General features: G+C 38.9%; 1 protein-coding gene across 4 annotated transcripts in view; it reads left to right on the top strand.

Annotated features, from left to right (window-relative positions):
• USP25 (ubiquitin specific peptidase 25) overlaps positions 1-18,100 on the top strand; it is a 92,734-nt gene that overhangs the window by 50,800 nt on the left and 23,834 nt on the right. For all 4 annotated transcript variants that reach the window (XM_089512168.1, XM_089512169.1, XM_089512170.1 and 1 more), the window contains 7 exons: positions 6,695-6,790; positions 7,547-7,708; positions 8,837-9,042; positions 9,695-9,765; positions 10,935-11,163; positions 11,961-12,161; positions 14,600-14,733. In XM_089512168.1, coding sequence (XP_089368294.1) covers positions 6,695-6,790; positions 7,547-7,708; positions 8,837-9,042; positions 9,695-9,765; positions 10,935-11,163; positions 11,961-12,161; positions 14,600-14,733 — 1,099 coding nt within the window. The remainder of the gene's footprint in view (positions 1-6,694; positions 6,791-7,546; positions 7,709-8,836; positions 9,043-9,694; positions 9,766-10,934; positions 11,164-11,960; positions 12,162-14,599; positions 14,734-18,100) is intronic.

Raw genomic sequence — 18,100 nt, 5'->3', positions numbered from 1 at the left:
TGACTCGTTCCTTAGAAACCCATGTTGACTTTTTGTGATTATGGAATTGCTTTCTAAATGTTCACAGACTCTCTAATGATCTGCTCTCGAATCTTTCCCGGTATGGATGTCAGATTAACTGGACGATAGTTGTTGGGATCCTCTTTTCTTCCCTTTTTGAAGATGGGGACAATGTTTGCCCTCCTCCAGTTTGCTGGGACTTCTCCTGTTCTCCAGGAATTCTCAAAGATTATTGCCAATGGCTCTGAAATTACATTTGCCAACTCTTTTAATACCTTTCCATGTAGTTCATCTGGCCCCGGAGACTTAATCATTTAGATTAACCAGGTATTCCTGTACTACCTCTTTACTTATTCTGTGCTGGATTTCCCCTGTTGTGTCCTTGGCTTCATTTTCCTCAGGTTGAGCACCCTTTGCCTTTTGTGAGAAGACCGAGGCAAAGAAGGTGTTGAGTAATTCTACCTTTTCTCTGTCCCCTGTTAGCATTTTGCCATCTTCTCCACGTAGTGGCCCTACCATTTCCTCCTTCCTTTTGCTGCAAACATACCCCCAAAAGCCCTTTTTATTGTCCTTAACCTTTCTAGCAAGCCTTAGCTCATTCTGTGCTTTAGTTTTTTCTAACTTTACCCCTACGTATGCTCACTATCTGTTTGAATTTTTCTTTGGTGATTCCCCCCCCCCCCCCCTTTTCAATTTCTTATACATGCCCCATTTAAAACTTAACTCCGTTGAAAGTTCTTTAGTCATCCATCCTGGTTTCTTGAGACACCTCCCATTTTTTCTCCTGATTGAAACTGTTTCAAATTGTGCCTTCAATATTTCCCTTTTGAGAAACTCCCATCTATCCTGAACTCCCTTCTCTTTTAGTATTCCTGACCACGAGATCACCTATAGTATTTCCCACAGTTTTCTGAAATCAGCTTTCCTAAAGTCTAGGATGTGTGTCTGACTATGCCTGACTTCTCCTTTCCACTGTATAACAAATTCCAGGAGAACATGATCACTCCCACCTAAGCATCCCACCACTTGCACCCCATTAACCAGATCATCCCTGTTGGTTAGAGCTGACCCCCTTGTTGCCTCTTCCACCTTTTGAACAATAAAATTGTCTTCCAGGCATGTAAGGAATTTGCTAGACCTTGAAGTTTTGGCTGAATTTGACTTCCAGCAAATATCAGGATAGTTGAAGTCACCCATCACTATTACATCTCTCCTTTATGAGTGTTTGCTTGTCTGTTCTAGAAAGGTATCATCCAGTTCCTCAGTTTGACTTGGCCACTTGACTTCCAAAATATGAGTCTGGACCTCTTCATAGGTTTAAACTTCCCTGAAATATACTGCTATTCCTCCACCTTTCTTGTTTGGTCTATTTCTGTTAAAAATGTTATTACTACATTCCGATCATGAGACTCATCCCACCAGGTTTCAGTGATTCCTATTATATCATATTTCCTATGTTGTGCTAGGAGTTCAAATTCATCCTTTTTATTTCTCATGCTCTGTGCGTTAATGTAGAGACATCTAAAACCGAGGGTCCTCCCCACTTGCTGTCTGTGGCCCTATACAGACAGCCAAAATAAAGCTGCTTCGAGTCACTTTGGAGGTATGGTGTTTCAATGATGCATGCATCCTAAGAGAGTCTGGAGGCTGCACCAAAGCTGCACTCCAGTCCTTAGGACTGGAGCGTGGCTTTGGTTTGGCTTCTGGACTCTTAGGACGCATGTATCATTTAAACAGCATACCTCCAAAGTGACTTGAAGCAGCTTTATTTTGGCTGTCTGTAACAGGCCTGTGTAAGGGTTGTTGTTTTTTTTTTGCCTCTCACTGTTAGGTCCTTTCACTATTTGCCTTGTTCCCTCTATAACAGTCTGATGATTATCTCCAGCCCTTGATTATTATCTCCAACCCTGCCTTCCAAAATACTGCCTCCTTCCTGCATATAATTCATTTTAAAGCTCTCCTGATCAAATATTTAAGACTATTGGCAAAAATGTTTCTGCCAACTGGGGTGAGGTGCAACCCATCCCTTGCCAGAAGTCCCCCCTCATGGAACCGCAGCCCATGATTCAAAAAATCCCAATTATTCTTGGCGGCACCATCTGCAGAGCCAGCTGTTCACCTCTGCTATTTTCCTCTCCCTCCCTGGACCATACCCTTCAACTGGGAGAAGAGATGAGATAACAACCTTTGCATCCATCTCTTTCAGCTTCCTTCCAGAGTCTGATAATCCCTTCTGATACTCTGAAGGCTGTGCTTTGCAGTATCATTGGTTCCCACATGAACCAAAGGAAAGGGGTAATGGTCAGTAGGCTTGACAAGTCTTGTCAGCCTCTTTGTCACATCATGGATCTTTGCCCAAGGGAGACAACACATCTCCCAAGACATCTTGTTAGGCCCACACACCACTGGATCTGTACCCCTCAGCAAGGATTTGCTATTACTTGCTTTTTTTAAAAAATGTTTTTTTGTTAGGAGTCCATAAAAGGGGAATAGCGCACACAAAAAAGTCTTCATAAGGAGATATTAACAGCCCTTTCCAGTAAAGGTGTATCTTCATCATATTATTTAGAAATTATTTAGAAATGGGCTATTTTGAGTAAATAGAGATTGGTTATATGTATGCAAAAAAGTAAACCTCTTATCCAATCTAGAACTTTATCACCACTGTATAAGGAAAACAAAGAACATCTCTACCATCCAACATAAAATCATTCAATTAACAAAGCTGGAGGTTCAGATGATACATACATAAATCAGGTATTCCTAGGCGGGATTTTTTGTCAGTTATTCTAAATAACATACTTATAGAAGCCTTCATCTTTTTAATTATTAATTATTAATCAGCCTAGTGATTAGTATATAGTTCAAATGAGGTATGTTAATAACCCAAGATAACATACCCACCATCAAAAATAGAGCTAATTGGAATGTTTGTCCTGAGTGACAAAAGATCTCTATAATTTAAAATAATGGGGCGAAGCAAACGGGGCTAAAGGGACAGCCAGAGGCCGCTCCAGCCCTGGAGTCCCGAGGGTGCCTGCTACCGCAGTCCTCAACAGGTCACAAAAAGGAGCAGTAAGAAACGTGGCTGGTTTTGGGTTGCGTTTGGCGGCCCAGATGCAGCCTCAGCACAATCAGGTGTGCATCGTCTGCACTCACTGCCCCTGGATGGGCCTGACAGTAGCCCTTTTGGGCTGTCTGTTTAAGGCCAGTGGTTAAGCAAAATATTTTTTTGAATTACAGTAGTTCAGTTCACCTCTAAGTCTTGTCCAAAATGGTGAATACCTAAAATAGGAAAAATTTCTCATAACGGATCTGGTAGCACTCTTGTATCATCCACAGAAAGATGCAATAAAACCTTTTGTCCATTGGATTTAACTTCTCTTAATGCTATATTTCCCCGATTAGGTTATCCTTAGGCCCTGTAGCAGTTACAAAGAGCACATAGGACATTAGAGTAGACAGCCTTATTCCAGGTCTGACCCAATACCAGTTGGTGAAGAATCCACTCTGTTAGAACATTCTGTGGCCTAGTATGAATTATGTAAGCATTGCAGTACTGTCATAAGTCAGACACCTAGAATCATAGAATCATAGAATCGTAGAGTTGGAAGAGACCACTAGGGCCATCCAGTCCAACCCTCTGCCATGCAGGAAATCCAATTCAAAGCATCCCTGACAGATGGCCATCCAGCCTCTGTTTAAAGACCTCCAAGGAAGGAGACTCTATCACCCTCCAAGGGAGTGCATTCCACTGTCGAATAGCCCTTACTGTCAGGAAGTTCCTCCTAATGTTCAGGTGGAATCTCTTTTCCTGTAGCTTGCATCCATTGTTCCGGGTCCTGTTCTCTGGAGCAGCAGAGAACAAGCTTGCTCCCTCTTCAATATGACATCCTTTCAAATATTTAAACAGGGCTATCATATCACCTCTTAACCTTCTTTTCTCCAGGCTAAACATCCCCAGCTCCCTAAGTCGTTCCTCATAGGGCATGGTTTCCAGACCCTTCACCATTTTTGTCGCCCACCTTTGGACACGCTCCAGTTTCTCAATGTCCTTTCTGAATTGTGGTGCCCAGAACTGGACACAATATTCTAGGTGGGGCCTGACCAGAGCAGAATACAGTGGCACTATTACTTCTCTTGATCTAGACACTATACTTCTATTGATGCAGCCTAAAATAGCATTGGCCTTTTTAGCTGCCGCATCACACTGTTCACTCATGTTCAACTTGTGGTCTACTTGGACTCCTAGATCCCTTTCACACGTAGTTTCATTCAGCCAGGTGTCACCCATCCTATATCTGTGCATTTTATTTTTCCGCCCTAAGTGCAATACCTTACATTTCTCTGTGTTGAATTTCATTTTGTTAGCTTTGGCCCAGCTTTCTAGTCTATTCAGGTCGTTTTGAATCTTGATCCTGTCCTCTGGGGTATTAGCTATTCCTCCTAATTTGGTGTCATCTGCAAATTTGATAAGTATGCTCCCAATTCTGTCATCCAGGTCATTGATAAAGATGTTGAATAGAACTGGGCCCAGGACAGAGCCCTGTGGGACCCCACTGGTCACTTCTCTCCAGGATGAAAAGGAGCCATTGTTGAGCACCCTTTGGGTTCGGCCGGTCAACCAATTACAGATCCATTTAACAGTTTCTTTGTCTAGCCCACATTTTACAAGCTTGTTTGCAAGAATGTCATGGGAAACCTTGTCAAAGGCCTTACTGAAATCAAAATATACTATATCCACAGCATTCCCTTCATCTACCAAGCTGGTAATTTTATCAAAGAAAGAGATTAGGTTTGTTTGGCATGACTTGTTTCACCTATTTGTGAATTGCATTGTTTGTATACATGAAACAACTCCCTGTGTAAAATAGATACATGTCCCTAAACTAATAAGGAATATGTTCTCGGACAAATCCAATTGCTCTTTCCAGTTTGAGTCAAAAAATAGGATTTACGTAACTGTTGTTTACCATCTAACAATTGTGTCAATGTGTTGACTGGTTGGAGCTAGTACAGTGGAACCTCGCCATACGCGGGGGATCCGTTCTGGATCCCGCCGCGTATGGCAATTTCCGCCTATGCTTGAGCCCCATTGTAAACAATGGGGCTCGTGCACGGTGGCGCGGAGGTGCGCGGGGCGCAACGGGCGCGCGCGCGCGGCGCAACAGGCGCACGCGCCCATTCAACTGAATGGGACGCTCCGCCCCGCGCGCGCGCCGCGGCTTGAACACATATGCTCAAGGCCACGTATGGCGCGCCCGCCTATGGCGAGGTTCCACTGTAATTGAATTTGGCTATACGTAGTGGCTTCCCAAAGTGACAGTATTACAGTGGCTGTCCATATCAGTGGAAGTTCATTTCTGGCTCATCCTCCCCCAGTGCAAATGCTAAAAATGGATGATCACACCTGTATTATTCAGTTGTGTCAATGTGGACATGCATACAGCATGTGCTTTCACTTTGCCGTCGTTGAATAAGGCGGGTGCAATCTTCCATGAGTGGTTGATTTTGTGGATGGAAAGCCTGTGCGTTATGAGGTCCCACTATATTCTCTTTCTGGAATTCATCAAAGTCCTTGCATCTAAGCTCTGCTGGAATCAGTGCAAACTTCCTAGGTGAACTTTCAGTGATTAGAGTGGAACATAATAGTTGGACCGATAAGAATTTAATGTATTAATTAGGTCAGATATGAACTTTCTTATAAAATAATCTTTTTAAAAAAACACTAAATAAAACACTTTCCAAACAGCAAGTAGCCTTTCCTCCCATAATTAAGTGGAGGTATCTTGTGAATGAATCATTTTTGTCTACCAATCCTGGACCTGTCCTACTATTTTGTAACAAGTTGTTTATTCTTTAATGACAGTAACTGATAAATTTTTCAGTCTGAAAATCAGTGGCTCATGTAGATTGTCATAGATATATGTCCATCCTCTCTTTAAAGTGTATTCTAACTGCCTTTCTAACCTTGGCAAATCTGTTGCTATGTGTGAATATGTATAGATGTATGGTTTGAGCATTGGACTGTGACTCTGGAGATCAGGGTTTGATTTCCCCCTCCTTTCTGGAAACCCACTGGGTGACCTTGAGTGAGTCATACACTCTAGCCCCCAGAAAAACCTGTGATAAGTTCACCTTAAGGTCTCTATAAGTGAGAAACAACTTGAAGACACACAGCAACATGCAAGTGTATAATTTAACTATTAAATTCAAGTATGTGTGTACATGTGTAGACAGACACATCATAAACTTTAATCAAGAAACTTTATAGCAATAGCACTCATTTCTATACTGCTTATCAGTGAACTAGCATTCCCTAGGCAGTTTACAATGCCAATTTCCCCCAACAAGCTGGGTATTCATTTTACCAACCTACGAAAGGATGGAGGGCTGAGTGGACCTTGAAGCCCTGCCTTGGATTGAACTCACAACCTTGTGGCTGTGAGTGGCTGCAGTACCAGCACTTAACCATTGCACCACCAAGGCTCTTTTATATTATGTAAAATATATAACTTTCAAACTAGATTGGATTTGCTTCATTTAAGCAATTAGAAGATCAAAACAATACTGGATTATGTTCGTCATTAGTCCTAGATAGAATTTAAGGTCTGTTGATTTGATCATAGGTGGTACTGATATTGGATTTAACTTGTTATTGCTAAAATAAATTTACTGCTCTTTACTTTGACAGATACATGCACAAAAACAGAGAAATAACACGAATAAAGCGGGATGAAATCAAGAGACTAAAAGAATACCTCACGGTATTGCAACAGAGATTAGAACGGTAATATAGAACATTACTCTGATATAATATGTAAGTAATGTGGAATTTTTAGATGTACAAGTTGTCTCTATATAACTTTTCCCCAAAGCTGATTTCCTCTTGTTTTTATTCTGCTTTTTCTAAATCTGTTAGGAACGAAATATAGGTAAAATGTCAGTGAAGTGAGTTTTTGTTTATTTGAGAGTAAACTCATAGAGTAGGGTTTTAAAAATTAGACTTTCTTGTAAAATTAGGAATATCCATTGTCAGCCCATCTAAGAAGTACTTATGCTAACAGCACGTTTCAGGTAGGGTCTCCCTATCACTGCCTGTAGGTATTAGGGATTGAAAAAATATTTTTGACATGAAAAGCACTTACTGTGCCCCCTACCTTGTGATAAAATGAGATATTCATAAAATTTAAACCTATTTTTGTACTTTTCAAAAGTTCTATTCAGTACGTTATTAACTTTTTCTGTTGGAAGGTATTTGTATGCACTCGTTCCTGAAAATTGGTTTAGGGCTGGCCAAATTTAAGAAAGGTTTGCTGCCATTAGATCCATCCAGAACTACTGTATATGGCAGCTGCTTATTTCAGACACTTACTAGATGGAAAATCTTCCTTGTGTTCTTGACAACAAACTTATTGCTACTGTAGTATATGAGAGAGGTTTTATTCTCTGCAATGATAATTACACAACAGCATATAAAATGCAATTAATGCATGTGTTTGGGAAGTGCTTCTCATTTAACAAGAGTATTGATGTATTTTTACAGGTATTTAAGCTATGGTTCTGGTCCTAAACGATTCCCTTTGGTAGATGTCCTACAGTATGCACTGGAGTTTGCATCAAGTAAGCCAGTGTGTAAGTCTCCTATTGAGGATCTTAATAGTAGTGCTCTCCCTAGTGGTACTTTGTCAACACAGACAATACCAAGGTAAACATCCCTCATGATTATTCAATATTTTGATTGTGATTTGCTTAGATATAGGAAATTGGTTTCTCACTAAATGACAAAGTGAGATAATCCTGTGGTTTGGCCAGCTTTATATTGTTATTAACTCCTTCCCACCAGCAGTAGTGATCAGGAGGGCCTGATCCCCTCAGCTAGGTAGAAAGCTAAAGGCAAAATGCAATAGACCTGTGAACTAACACATACAGGTCTGAAAGCAAGCTGACATATATAAACATTTCTGTACACAAATAGTATATATGAGAAGTCCAATAGCTAAACCAGAAATATAATCCACTGTAACATCATCCTATTTCAGATAACTTTGAATCTTTTTGCAACAATAGTTTCTGCTGTCCAAATGTGTTTTCACCATGTTTGAAATCTTTTTTCCTTAAATTCCTTTTCCACAAAAAATAGTTATTACTGAATAGTCTAGAAATTATTTCATTAATTAAATATAAGACATTCACATAATAGATAAAATATGGGGATTGAGATACCAGTTTGAATGGCTAAATCTCCAAAACACCAGAAGGAGCTCTGCAGTGCACCTGACCACTCGTATGGTAGCTGTTAAGAAAAGTACATAATTTATCTCTGTTAAGAACAAGCAAATATACTTTCCCCTCCTTCTGTCAGTTTTTTGTCATGTAAAATTAACAGAGCAGGTTCTGGACAAGTAAACAGGGAGTTCAAACCACACTTAGCAAGATCTCTTTGACTTTTAGCATCTTATATGCCTAATTTGTCAGCTATCCCAGCCATTTCATTTAACCTGGAATTGTCCCTAAAATTACCATAAAAGCTGTATGAGTAAAAAAATTAAAATGCTGGAGACTGGAACACCATATGGCAATTCACACTGCATTATGGTTGAGAAGTACTAGCAGCATGGTGTTGAGATAGACTGACCCATATGTCCTGTGATTCCCACCTCCCACTCCAACCCTGGGATGCATCTGATAATGCCAGTTGATGGAGGGTTAAAAGTATTTTGCAGTTTCAGGAATGAATAATATTTATTGTTTTTATCAAAATGCAACATCTTTGGAAATGATACATTGATTTAGTTTGTTTACACTGAATATTTCACATTTTTAACAAATGTAGCACAACAGAACAACAGGGGCCTTCTATAGAAACACAAAGCACATCGCCTGCACAAAGATCCATAATACACAAGCCCTTCACGCAGTCTCGGATTCCTCCAGATCTGCCAATGCATCCAGCACCAAGACACATAACAGAAGAAGAGCTTTCAGTGCTGGAGGGCTGTTTGCATCGTTGGAGGACAGAAGTAGAAAATGACACTAGAGGTACTGGTTGGGAAGTTGGGCTTTGAATTCACACATGTGTTCAGTATGGACAGGAAGTCCGGAAGAGGGCAGGGCTTGAGCCCTGAGAAATGTCTCACTGGTTTTCAGGACTGTTCAGTATGATATTGCACACAGCACCCCTTGGCACAGGTGTTAGCAGGACACCAATGAAGTTAACAGACACAAATTTTAGCTACATCACCAACTTGGGGTGCCTAGGCTGTTTGTTACTTCAGTATCATTTTTCATTTTCTTTTTAGTGGTCTTAATGACATTCATCGGTAAAAAAAATCTATGTGGTATACTGCAGGGGGGGCAGTCTGAGTGCACAACAGAAATGTGTCTGTTCTAGATGCATATGTCTGTGGTGTAAAAGGGAGCCAAGATGGGCTATTATGGCCCTTCAGATCTCAAATATGCTACAGGATCCCTGTGCATATTGGTCTTCTCCTGCTCAAGAAATTTGACATGTGTCATGGAAGTGCATTCATAGACTAATGAGAATGACATTGCCAGTTAGTGGACGTGCTGAAAATGGTAGCTGGATTAATTGAATATATTTTAAAATGCAGGGTAAAACAATAATTCTTGTTAAGATCGTCATGTTTATGTTTTAGTTCCAGAAAATCTCTTTATTTTTCTCTCACATTAGACTTGCAAGAAAGCATAGCAAGAATACAGCGTACAATTGAACTAATGTATTCTGACAAGTCGATGGTGCAGGTTAGTACCATTTCTAAATGAAATATAACCAGTACATTTTTCTTGTATATTTTAAATTAGTTTAAACAAGATTAATAGAAATCTGCCCACCACTATGTGATACCACTTTACTAACTTTTGTATGCATAGATATGAACATGTGTACATAAGTACCTCCACCTGCTCAAGCACCGGTTCATTCATTTCTCTCAGAAAATGGAAGAAGCAAGACTTAACGTTCACACACCAAATTCATGTATTTATTGTTTTTTATTTATCTGTTAAATTGTTATCCCATTCCACCATTCTAGCAAATGGTGTAGCATTAACTATTTGTAATGCCAGTTGGCATTAAAGATTCTCCAACTGGACTTGAGACTCAACATTTACTCTATTGCATGTACTGGCTACATGATAATGCTGTAATGTATGGTCCCGCTGGTGAAGCTGTGTTGACCACGAACCTTATTTTTGGGTAATTCAGTGCCTTGCAGCAAAATATGATTATCTTGTCATTCCCTTTACATTCCTGTCATGCTCTTTTACCTTTGTGTTGTCTATTTAGCTATTTTGGATAGGGTGTGTATAATAAGAACCCAAATTCCATAAAATAACAACAACTTCTGTGACTACTACTACTTTCCTCTTTATTTATATCCCCCCCTTTCCCAAATTCGGCACTCATATCTTTCATAAAACAAAACACAGTGCATGAAGTGCATAGCCACATAATAGTATAACTATACTTCAGAATCACTTGAAGAACTTAACTTGTTATATATCTGCTTTGTCATTTGCATGTGCAAATAAGGAAGCATCATTTTTATGGCCGTTTGACTCTTATGCTGTGATTTTAAGCCAACTGAACTCTTGCTTCATTCTGAGTAAAATGTGTATAGGATTGAGTTGTGAATGTAGAAATATCAAATAGACTTACAAAGTTGTAACAACAAGGATGACAATGGAAGATATTCTTTCTTACAACTGCGCCTAGTAAAATGATCATCTAAAGGTGTCTGTACAGTATGTAACAGACTAAATAGAATGAGAGTGTAACTAAGTATAATTATGATCCTTGATTTTTAAGCTGATAGTCTGCTTTCTCATTTGCTTTTCTCACCCATTCATTTTTCTTTTGTTAACTATGATCAAAATAGCTAAACATTATCTCTTGATTATATTTTACTTAGGTTCCTTATCGGTTACATGCAGTATTAGTTCATGAAGGCCAGGCTAATGCAGGACACTATTGGGCATATATTTATGACAGTTACCAAAGGAGATGGATGAAATACAATGATATATCTGTGACAAAGTCTACTTGGGAAGAGCTTGAACGTGACTCATTTGGCGGTTATCGGAATGCAAGTGCTTACTGTTTAATGTACATCAATGATAAGGAACCATTTTTAATACAAGGTAAATATGAAAATACAAGAATTTTTGCTCCCCATTTGAATAGTTTTGTTAAAAATGATGAAGAAATAGATACATGGTAGCCTCTAATCCTTTATGAAATCAGAAAGACTTGAGAGCCACTGTTGCTTTGTAGTTTGGACACATTTTTATACAATGGGCCCTTCCCTTATGTGGGAAATCCGACCTCCCCCCCCCCCGCCGTAAGGGAAATACAGCATATGGTGGAGCCCCATTAAAAACAATAGGGCTCGTGCCTATGGCACGGCACAGTGCATGCGCCATGGGCGCGCACACCATTACTTCTTCTGGCATGTACCATTGCTTCTGGTGTGGCTTTCAGGGTATGCTGAAAGCCACGTATGGCACACCCATGTATGACGTGGGCTCACTGTAATTATTTCGCTGCATTTTACTATGCTTCTTGTATGTGAAAATGTAACCATTTAAAACAAATGAAAAAGGATTTCAAAGTATTGTTAGTAGTGGGTAGAGAATAGTTGGAAGGAGCAATACTTCTATGAGTCACATCACCCCTAGAACAACTTGATAAATCATAATGTAAGGAGGAATTAGTTGGAAGATGCTTGTTTATTTAATAATAATTACTACAATTCATACCATGGTAACACAACAGTTTGTAAACAAAGCTGAAAAATGTATTTCATTATAGCATCATAGCTGTCTCCTACAAGTAACTATTTAGACATCTTCCTTTTAAACATTTAATGAAAATATCTGTGCATATTCTTTTTCATGTTATTTAATGCATGATAAATACACATTGTGTGTTGTTACAGAGGAATTCAACAAGGAAACGGGTCAAATGGTTGTTGGAATTGATACGTTGCCTCCTGATTTAAGAGAGTATGTCAAAGAAGACAATAAGCGCTTTGAAAAAGAATTAGAAGAATGGGATGCACAGATTGCTCTGAAAGCACAAGAAGAAAAAGCATTAATATCCCAGACAGCCAGGGTGCCTATGTCTTTCACTGCCCAAGGTTAGTAAAGCAAACAGCAACCAATCTTTTTCTCTTCATTTTGTCATCAATATTCCAGTGTGTTGTTTAGTAAAAATCAGAGTGGTGAGATCATGACTACCTGTTCAGCAGTGAATGCCCAATGCAAGACTCAATTTGAAAGACAATAAGTCTCCAGGGCCAGATGGGTTAACTACAAAATACTGTAAGACCATTGCAGAGGAATTATTGGTACCTATTTACAACAGGATGAAAGAAATTAAAAATGGTAAGTTCCCAGAAACCTGGTGTAATGCAACAATTGTGTTAATCCCCAAAGAAGAAAGAGATCCTGAATTGATAGAGAATTATAGGCCAATCTCACTTCTAAATTTAGATTATAAGATTTATGCTTCAATCTTGGCAGATAGGTTTTAAAAATGTTGTTGTATTGGATACATGAAGATCAAGCTGGGCTTTTACAAGGACGTCAAATTAAAAATAACATAAGAACGGTGGTAGATACAGTATAATAGAGTTTTTTGAACATCATAAAAAGAACAAATTGGGAATAATATTTTTGGATCTAGAGAAAGCATTCGATAATGCAAACTGGTTCTATCTTAAAGAGGTACTAAAACATAGGAACAGGCTTTCAAAAATGGGTCAATGCCATATATAATAAACAATCAGCCCAAATTGTTATTAATGGGGAAAGATCTCAAGGTTGTAAAATAAACAAAGGAACCCGACAGGGATGTCCCCTCTCCCCCCTTTAATTTATTTTGATGATAGAAATTCTGTTAAGGAAAATTAGAAACGATAAATAAATTATCAAGATCATCAAAATCTGGGATTAACAATAAGAAGGGGAAAATATTTTATAATATGTATTATGGTTAGTAACATCAGTATGAAGATAATTGTGAATGAAACGAAAGTTAGCAATTATATATATGAGGGTGGAAATATCATAATGTACCATTAATAAAACTCCAATTAAGGCTGGGGAACCTGGGGGAGGATGAAACCAATTTATACTGCTATAGTTATCTAAGGTGGGATACAGACCGCCCCCTTGGGGCGGCCTGCACCCGTCCCTTTCCCCGACGGATGGGGGCCTGAGCTGCCACAGCGGCAACCCCAGGGGCCCCAATCCGCCGCTTTTCCAGGCCTCGGGAAAGCGGGAAAATGCCGCTTCCCCACGGCCTGGAAAGGGATGTCCTTGGGGCTTCATGCCCCAAGGACACCCCGACAGCAGTGGGGAGAGAGAGAAAGGGGCCACTTGGCCCCTTTCTCTACAGTATCGCTGGAGGGCCATGTAAAGGGTGCGCCAGCGATATGTGGTGCGAAAAGAGCTCTGTTTTGGAGCTCCTTTTGGTGCCGCTAAAAGAGCGCCACAGGTACCCTGCAGTGATACCAGGATGTAACGGCCATGTCATTTGGACACGATGCGGCCGTTACGTCAAAATGGCGGCACCCATGTAGACAGGGCGCCGCCATTTTGACGTACTGAGTACATCCTAGGGTTAGGGAGCATTTGAAAAGGACGCTTCCAGGCAACCCTAGCATGTACTCAGTATGTGCTTTTTGCCCATCTGGACAGGGCCTACGTTTTATTTTTCTGAATGTAAGATTAATTTTTTTTTAACTCTTCCTTGCTGGAGACTTGAATGAAACTTGAGTATTCAGGGACAAGAAAGAGAAGATGGAAGCTTTGGAAATTATAAATATGTTGTATTTTAACTAATAATAATAATAAAGCAAGACTGATGTGATGGTGTCCTGGCATAGCTGCTATCTGTCCATCACTCTCCAGTAACTACTCCTGCTTTCACGTGCAGATAACATACAAAGCAATATGTAGCGATATTTTCTTTATTGAGAACTAATTTTGTTGCAACTTGAAATAAGTTTTCTAGGTTTAGATTTCAGATCATATACTTGCAGTTATGTATGATCAGCAATATAAGCCTGACTCAGATGTGATGAAAAGCCAAGTTCCAAGAACCCTGTTTTATTGGAGATGAGCAAAGTATACTTTTTTACACTGCCCTATTTCCCCTGCTTGGCTGCTCCTTTTATTGAGATGAGCTAAAAGTGCCACAGATCATTCATAACTTGTTTGTGATGATGAACAAACCAGAGATTTAGGTTTGCATCTATCTTTCTGTATATGTTTTAATCTATCTGTTATGGGTTTTGGGGATATTTGCTTGCTGTTACACTCTGTGGTTGTTTAGATGAAAAATTGCTGCCTCAACTGTACCATAGTTACATGCCAATGCTCTTATTTTAGTATAATGAGGCAAATCCAAAATCTAATACTTCAGTGTGAAGAAAAACCAAAGTTCTGTTTGTTGATTGATGCTGGACTTAATTTCTTAACAGTACTCTCATTGGTCTGAATCCTAATAAGACACTATTTTTGCAGTTAATAATATAGAATATTTATTATCTTCCCCTTTCCATCATTCAAGGAGAAGAACCAGAATATTTGGAACAACCGTCAAGGACTGATGTTTCAAAACAGCTGAAAGAAGATTCTATACGAGCCATCACAAAAGCATTTACTGAACAAGAAGATAAGAATCCTGAAATGGTTATGAATTCGGTAAGATGAAAAATACGTACTGTATATACCCAAGTCCAAGTCTAGAAAGTTTAGTCAAAAAATTGACCCAGAAAACCTGGGTTGGTTTGTCCACATGTCAATGTAAGTACTGCACTTTAACACTTATTTAAAAAAGGAACCATCCCTGGGTGAAAAGTGAGAGATTAATCCCTCCTTGGAGCACCTAAAAGAAGCATCAACACCCTTTATTCTCTCATCCTTACAACTTTTAGGGTGAGCACAAACAGCCCTGCTCACTGGAATTTTTTAAGTTCTTTGACATTCTTTTCCTATTCTTCATCCTTTATATCCCTTGTTACATGGCTCCCAAGTTTTACTCTCGACTTATCCACTGGTCATATCAAAATTCCTAATTTTGGCACCAAAATCTGTCCTCATCTTAAACATGAGGTCAACTTATAGTTGAGTATATATGGTACATCATTTAGACTCTGTGAATAAATTACTCTAAACTGTAATTTAGAAAAGGGATGGGAATTGTGCAGATGCAAGCCCTCTTGAAGCACAAATCCTGAGATCACTTTTTAAAATCCCTACACAATTCCAACAGAAGAAAATATCCCTCCCCCCAAGTATACTACCCCCCCCCATCATCTTGAAGTGACCTCTGTTTCCAAGAATGTCACTTTTGATTTTGGTTGGGAAGAGCCAAATCTCTCATGCCTTCACCTGGTTTTAAGTTATGTACTGAGTGAGTTGCTGCCGTCTCCATTTATTTTTGTGCTACCTAAAGTGATCAGGAACCACCTTACAGGGGACTTTGTCAGTCAGAAGCAGCACTTAAAATTGTGATCAAAAACAGAACAGCAGAAAGTAGCGCTGCAACTAGGGAGTAACGTATTCTCTGTAGACAACTCCTTTTAACAATCTGTTCTTTGGACCAGCTGAACTTTCCAAATACGCTTCAAAGACAGTCCCAAGTAGAGCATGTTGAAAATCCAAAGAATATTCAACTAAGGCATGTGTTGTTAATATTATTAACCTTTATTTATAAAGCGCTGTAAATTTACACAGCGCTGTACATACAATCTTTTTAATTGGATGGTTCCCTGCCCTCAGGCATACAGTGTGCAGATCCAAAGTCTAGGAACAAGTGCAGCTGGTGCTTTTGTTTCTGCTTTTAGTTAACCATGACTTGTCTGCTCTCTATATCCAAAAGCCTATTCATGTTTAATTTACTAGAAGAGATATTCACTTGAAGTCAGTAATATGAATGAAGTTAATTGCAAAAATTTTGCACTACCTAAAGTAATCAGAAATCACATTACACTTCTTAGTTTCATCATATTAGATGATAATGTAGATAATAATATATTTCTAACTCCATTTAAACAAACACTTAAAGTAGGCCTTACTTTGCTGTTATTGGTTTGTTTGTTTTTTGTTTTTTGTTTTTTTACTACAGTGGTATCATTTGCTTAAGAAATACAAGTATCTGGGAAACTATTGACTATTTATTTGTTAATTCCCACCACATACGAAAAGATCCAAGGGCAATTTTCAAGTTTATTATCTAAGAAGCTTTTATAAGACTGAGAAGCACTATCCTTTTTCATGTGTGCTTTGCTCTAGAAGGAGACTCACTCTGAACCAGATTTTGAGGCTGTGGCCAGCGTGGTGTAGTGGTTTGGACTATGACTAGAGAGTGGGGCTTGAATCCCCATACCCATCCAAACACATTGGGTGTCCTTGGGCATGTCTCTCACACTCAGACTCAGAGGGAGGTAAAGGCAAACTCTAAACAAATCTTGTCAAGAAGACTTCATGATAGGTTTGTCTTAGGGATGCCATAAGTCAGAAACAACTTAAAGATACAAACAACAATAATTTTTGTGCTACCTAAAGTGATCAGGAACCACCTTACAGGGGACTTTGTCAGTCAGAAGCAGCACGTAAAATTGTGATCAAAAACAGAACAGCAGAAAGTAGCACTGCTACTTTAAAAAGAGACTCAAGACCTTCCTGTTTCAGCAAGCCTTCCCCGATGCTCCTTGATGATATATGACTCCCCCCTACATGTACAGCATTACCGAGCACATTTAGCTGGCCTGGATTTGATGTATGGTTTTAATCTGTATTCTGAAATGTTTTTATTGAAGTTTTATTTATGCATTGCAATTTTTATCCTGTATTTTGTATTTGATATTGCAATTTTTACCTGTATACCGCTATGATCAACATGGAATAGCGGTTTATAAATAAAAATTATTATTATTATTATTATTATTATTATTATTATTATTATTTAATGGGACAGAAATACAGGGGGAAAGTAGAAATGCCCTTTTTCTTCCTGCAATGCCAGCATGTGATTATTTGGTACAATAATGTAGACCAGGAGTGAGGAGCCTTTGGATCTCCAGGTATTGATAAACTACTGTTCCCACCATTCACTAAATTGGATAGGGTTCATGGTAATTGTAGTAGATCAATATAGTTTCAGATTCTCCAGCTATATTCTAAACCTATATTTTAGATTCTTGAAAAAAATATCAATGTTCTGATATCACTTACGCATGTTTCCTCCTCTTTCCCCCCTGTAGACATAGAGAATGTGTAAAATTTCCATTGGTATGTATTATGATTTCTAGTGCCCACTACCCACTTTACTAACTAATTAGTGTCTGCAAACATAGTTCCTCTTGCTCAGCTGAAATGACAAACTTTTCCACATGATAAAATTTGAACAAAATTTTTTATTTCCTTTTGAACCTGGTGGAAGAACACAGAGGGAGCATTTGAGGCTTATACTGTTGTAGTGCATTCCCTGCTCCCCTCCCCAGCAACAAATCATGATTTTGTTGTAATATCTGAATGTGGCTACCAAGTTGTTTGTATTGTTCCAAGGTCATAAGAAAGAGGTAAAACAAAAAAAAAAATGATCATAGCAGTTAATAATTGACTGTCTTTAAGTATAGATTGGACATTGTTCTACTTTCGGTATATGGATCAACAGTAGTCATTTCTGAACAAATAAGGATATGATGGTACAAAGCATTGCCAGTTATTCTTGGGCAGATTTATTGTAAGAAAAAGATATTAGTGTGTTTTAAGAAGGTCAAATGATGCTTATCAAATTGCCTTGATTTTCTTTGGGCCCGAACAGACAGGCCAAAATAATAATAATAATAATAATAATAATAATAATATGTTTTATTTATATACCGCTATTCCAAAGATCATAGCGGTGAACAGCAAGTAAGCTAATTAGCAAATAAGCTAATTTGCCCCCAACAGTCTGGGTACTCGTTTTAGCGACCTCGGAAAGATGCAAGCCTGAGTCGAGCTTGGGCCCTTTTGCTGGTCTTGAACTTGCAACCTTGTGGTTTTGAGTAAATGGCTGCAG

This window comes from Sceloporus occidentalis, unplaced genomic scaffold (genome assembly GCF_023333645.1).
Source record: "Sceloporus occidentalis isolate IW3139 unplaced genomic scaffold, rSceOcc1.0.p SCAF_2, whole genome shotgun sequence".
NCBI lineage: Eukaryota > Metazoa > Chordata > Lepidosauria > Squamata > Phrynosomatidae > Sceloporus > Sceloporus occidentalis.
Note: the sequence above shows the minus strand (reverse complement) of the source record. Positions and strands in the feature narration are given on the sequence as shown.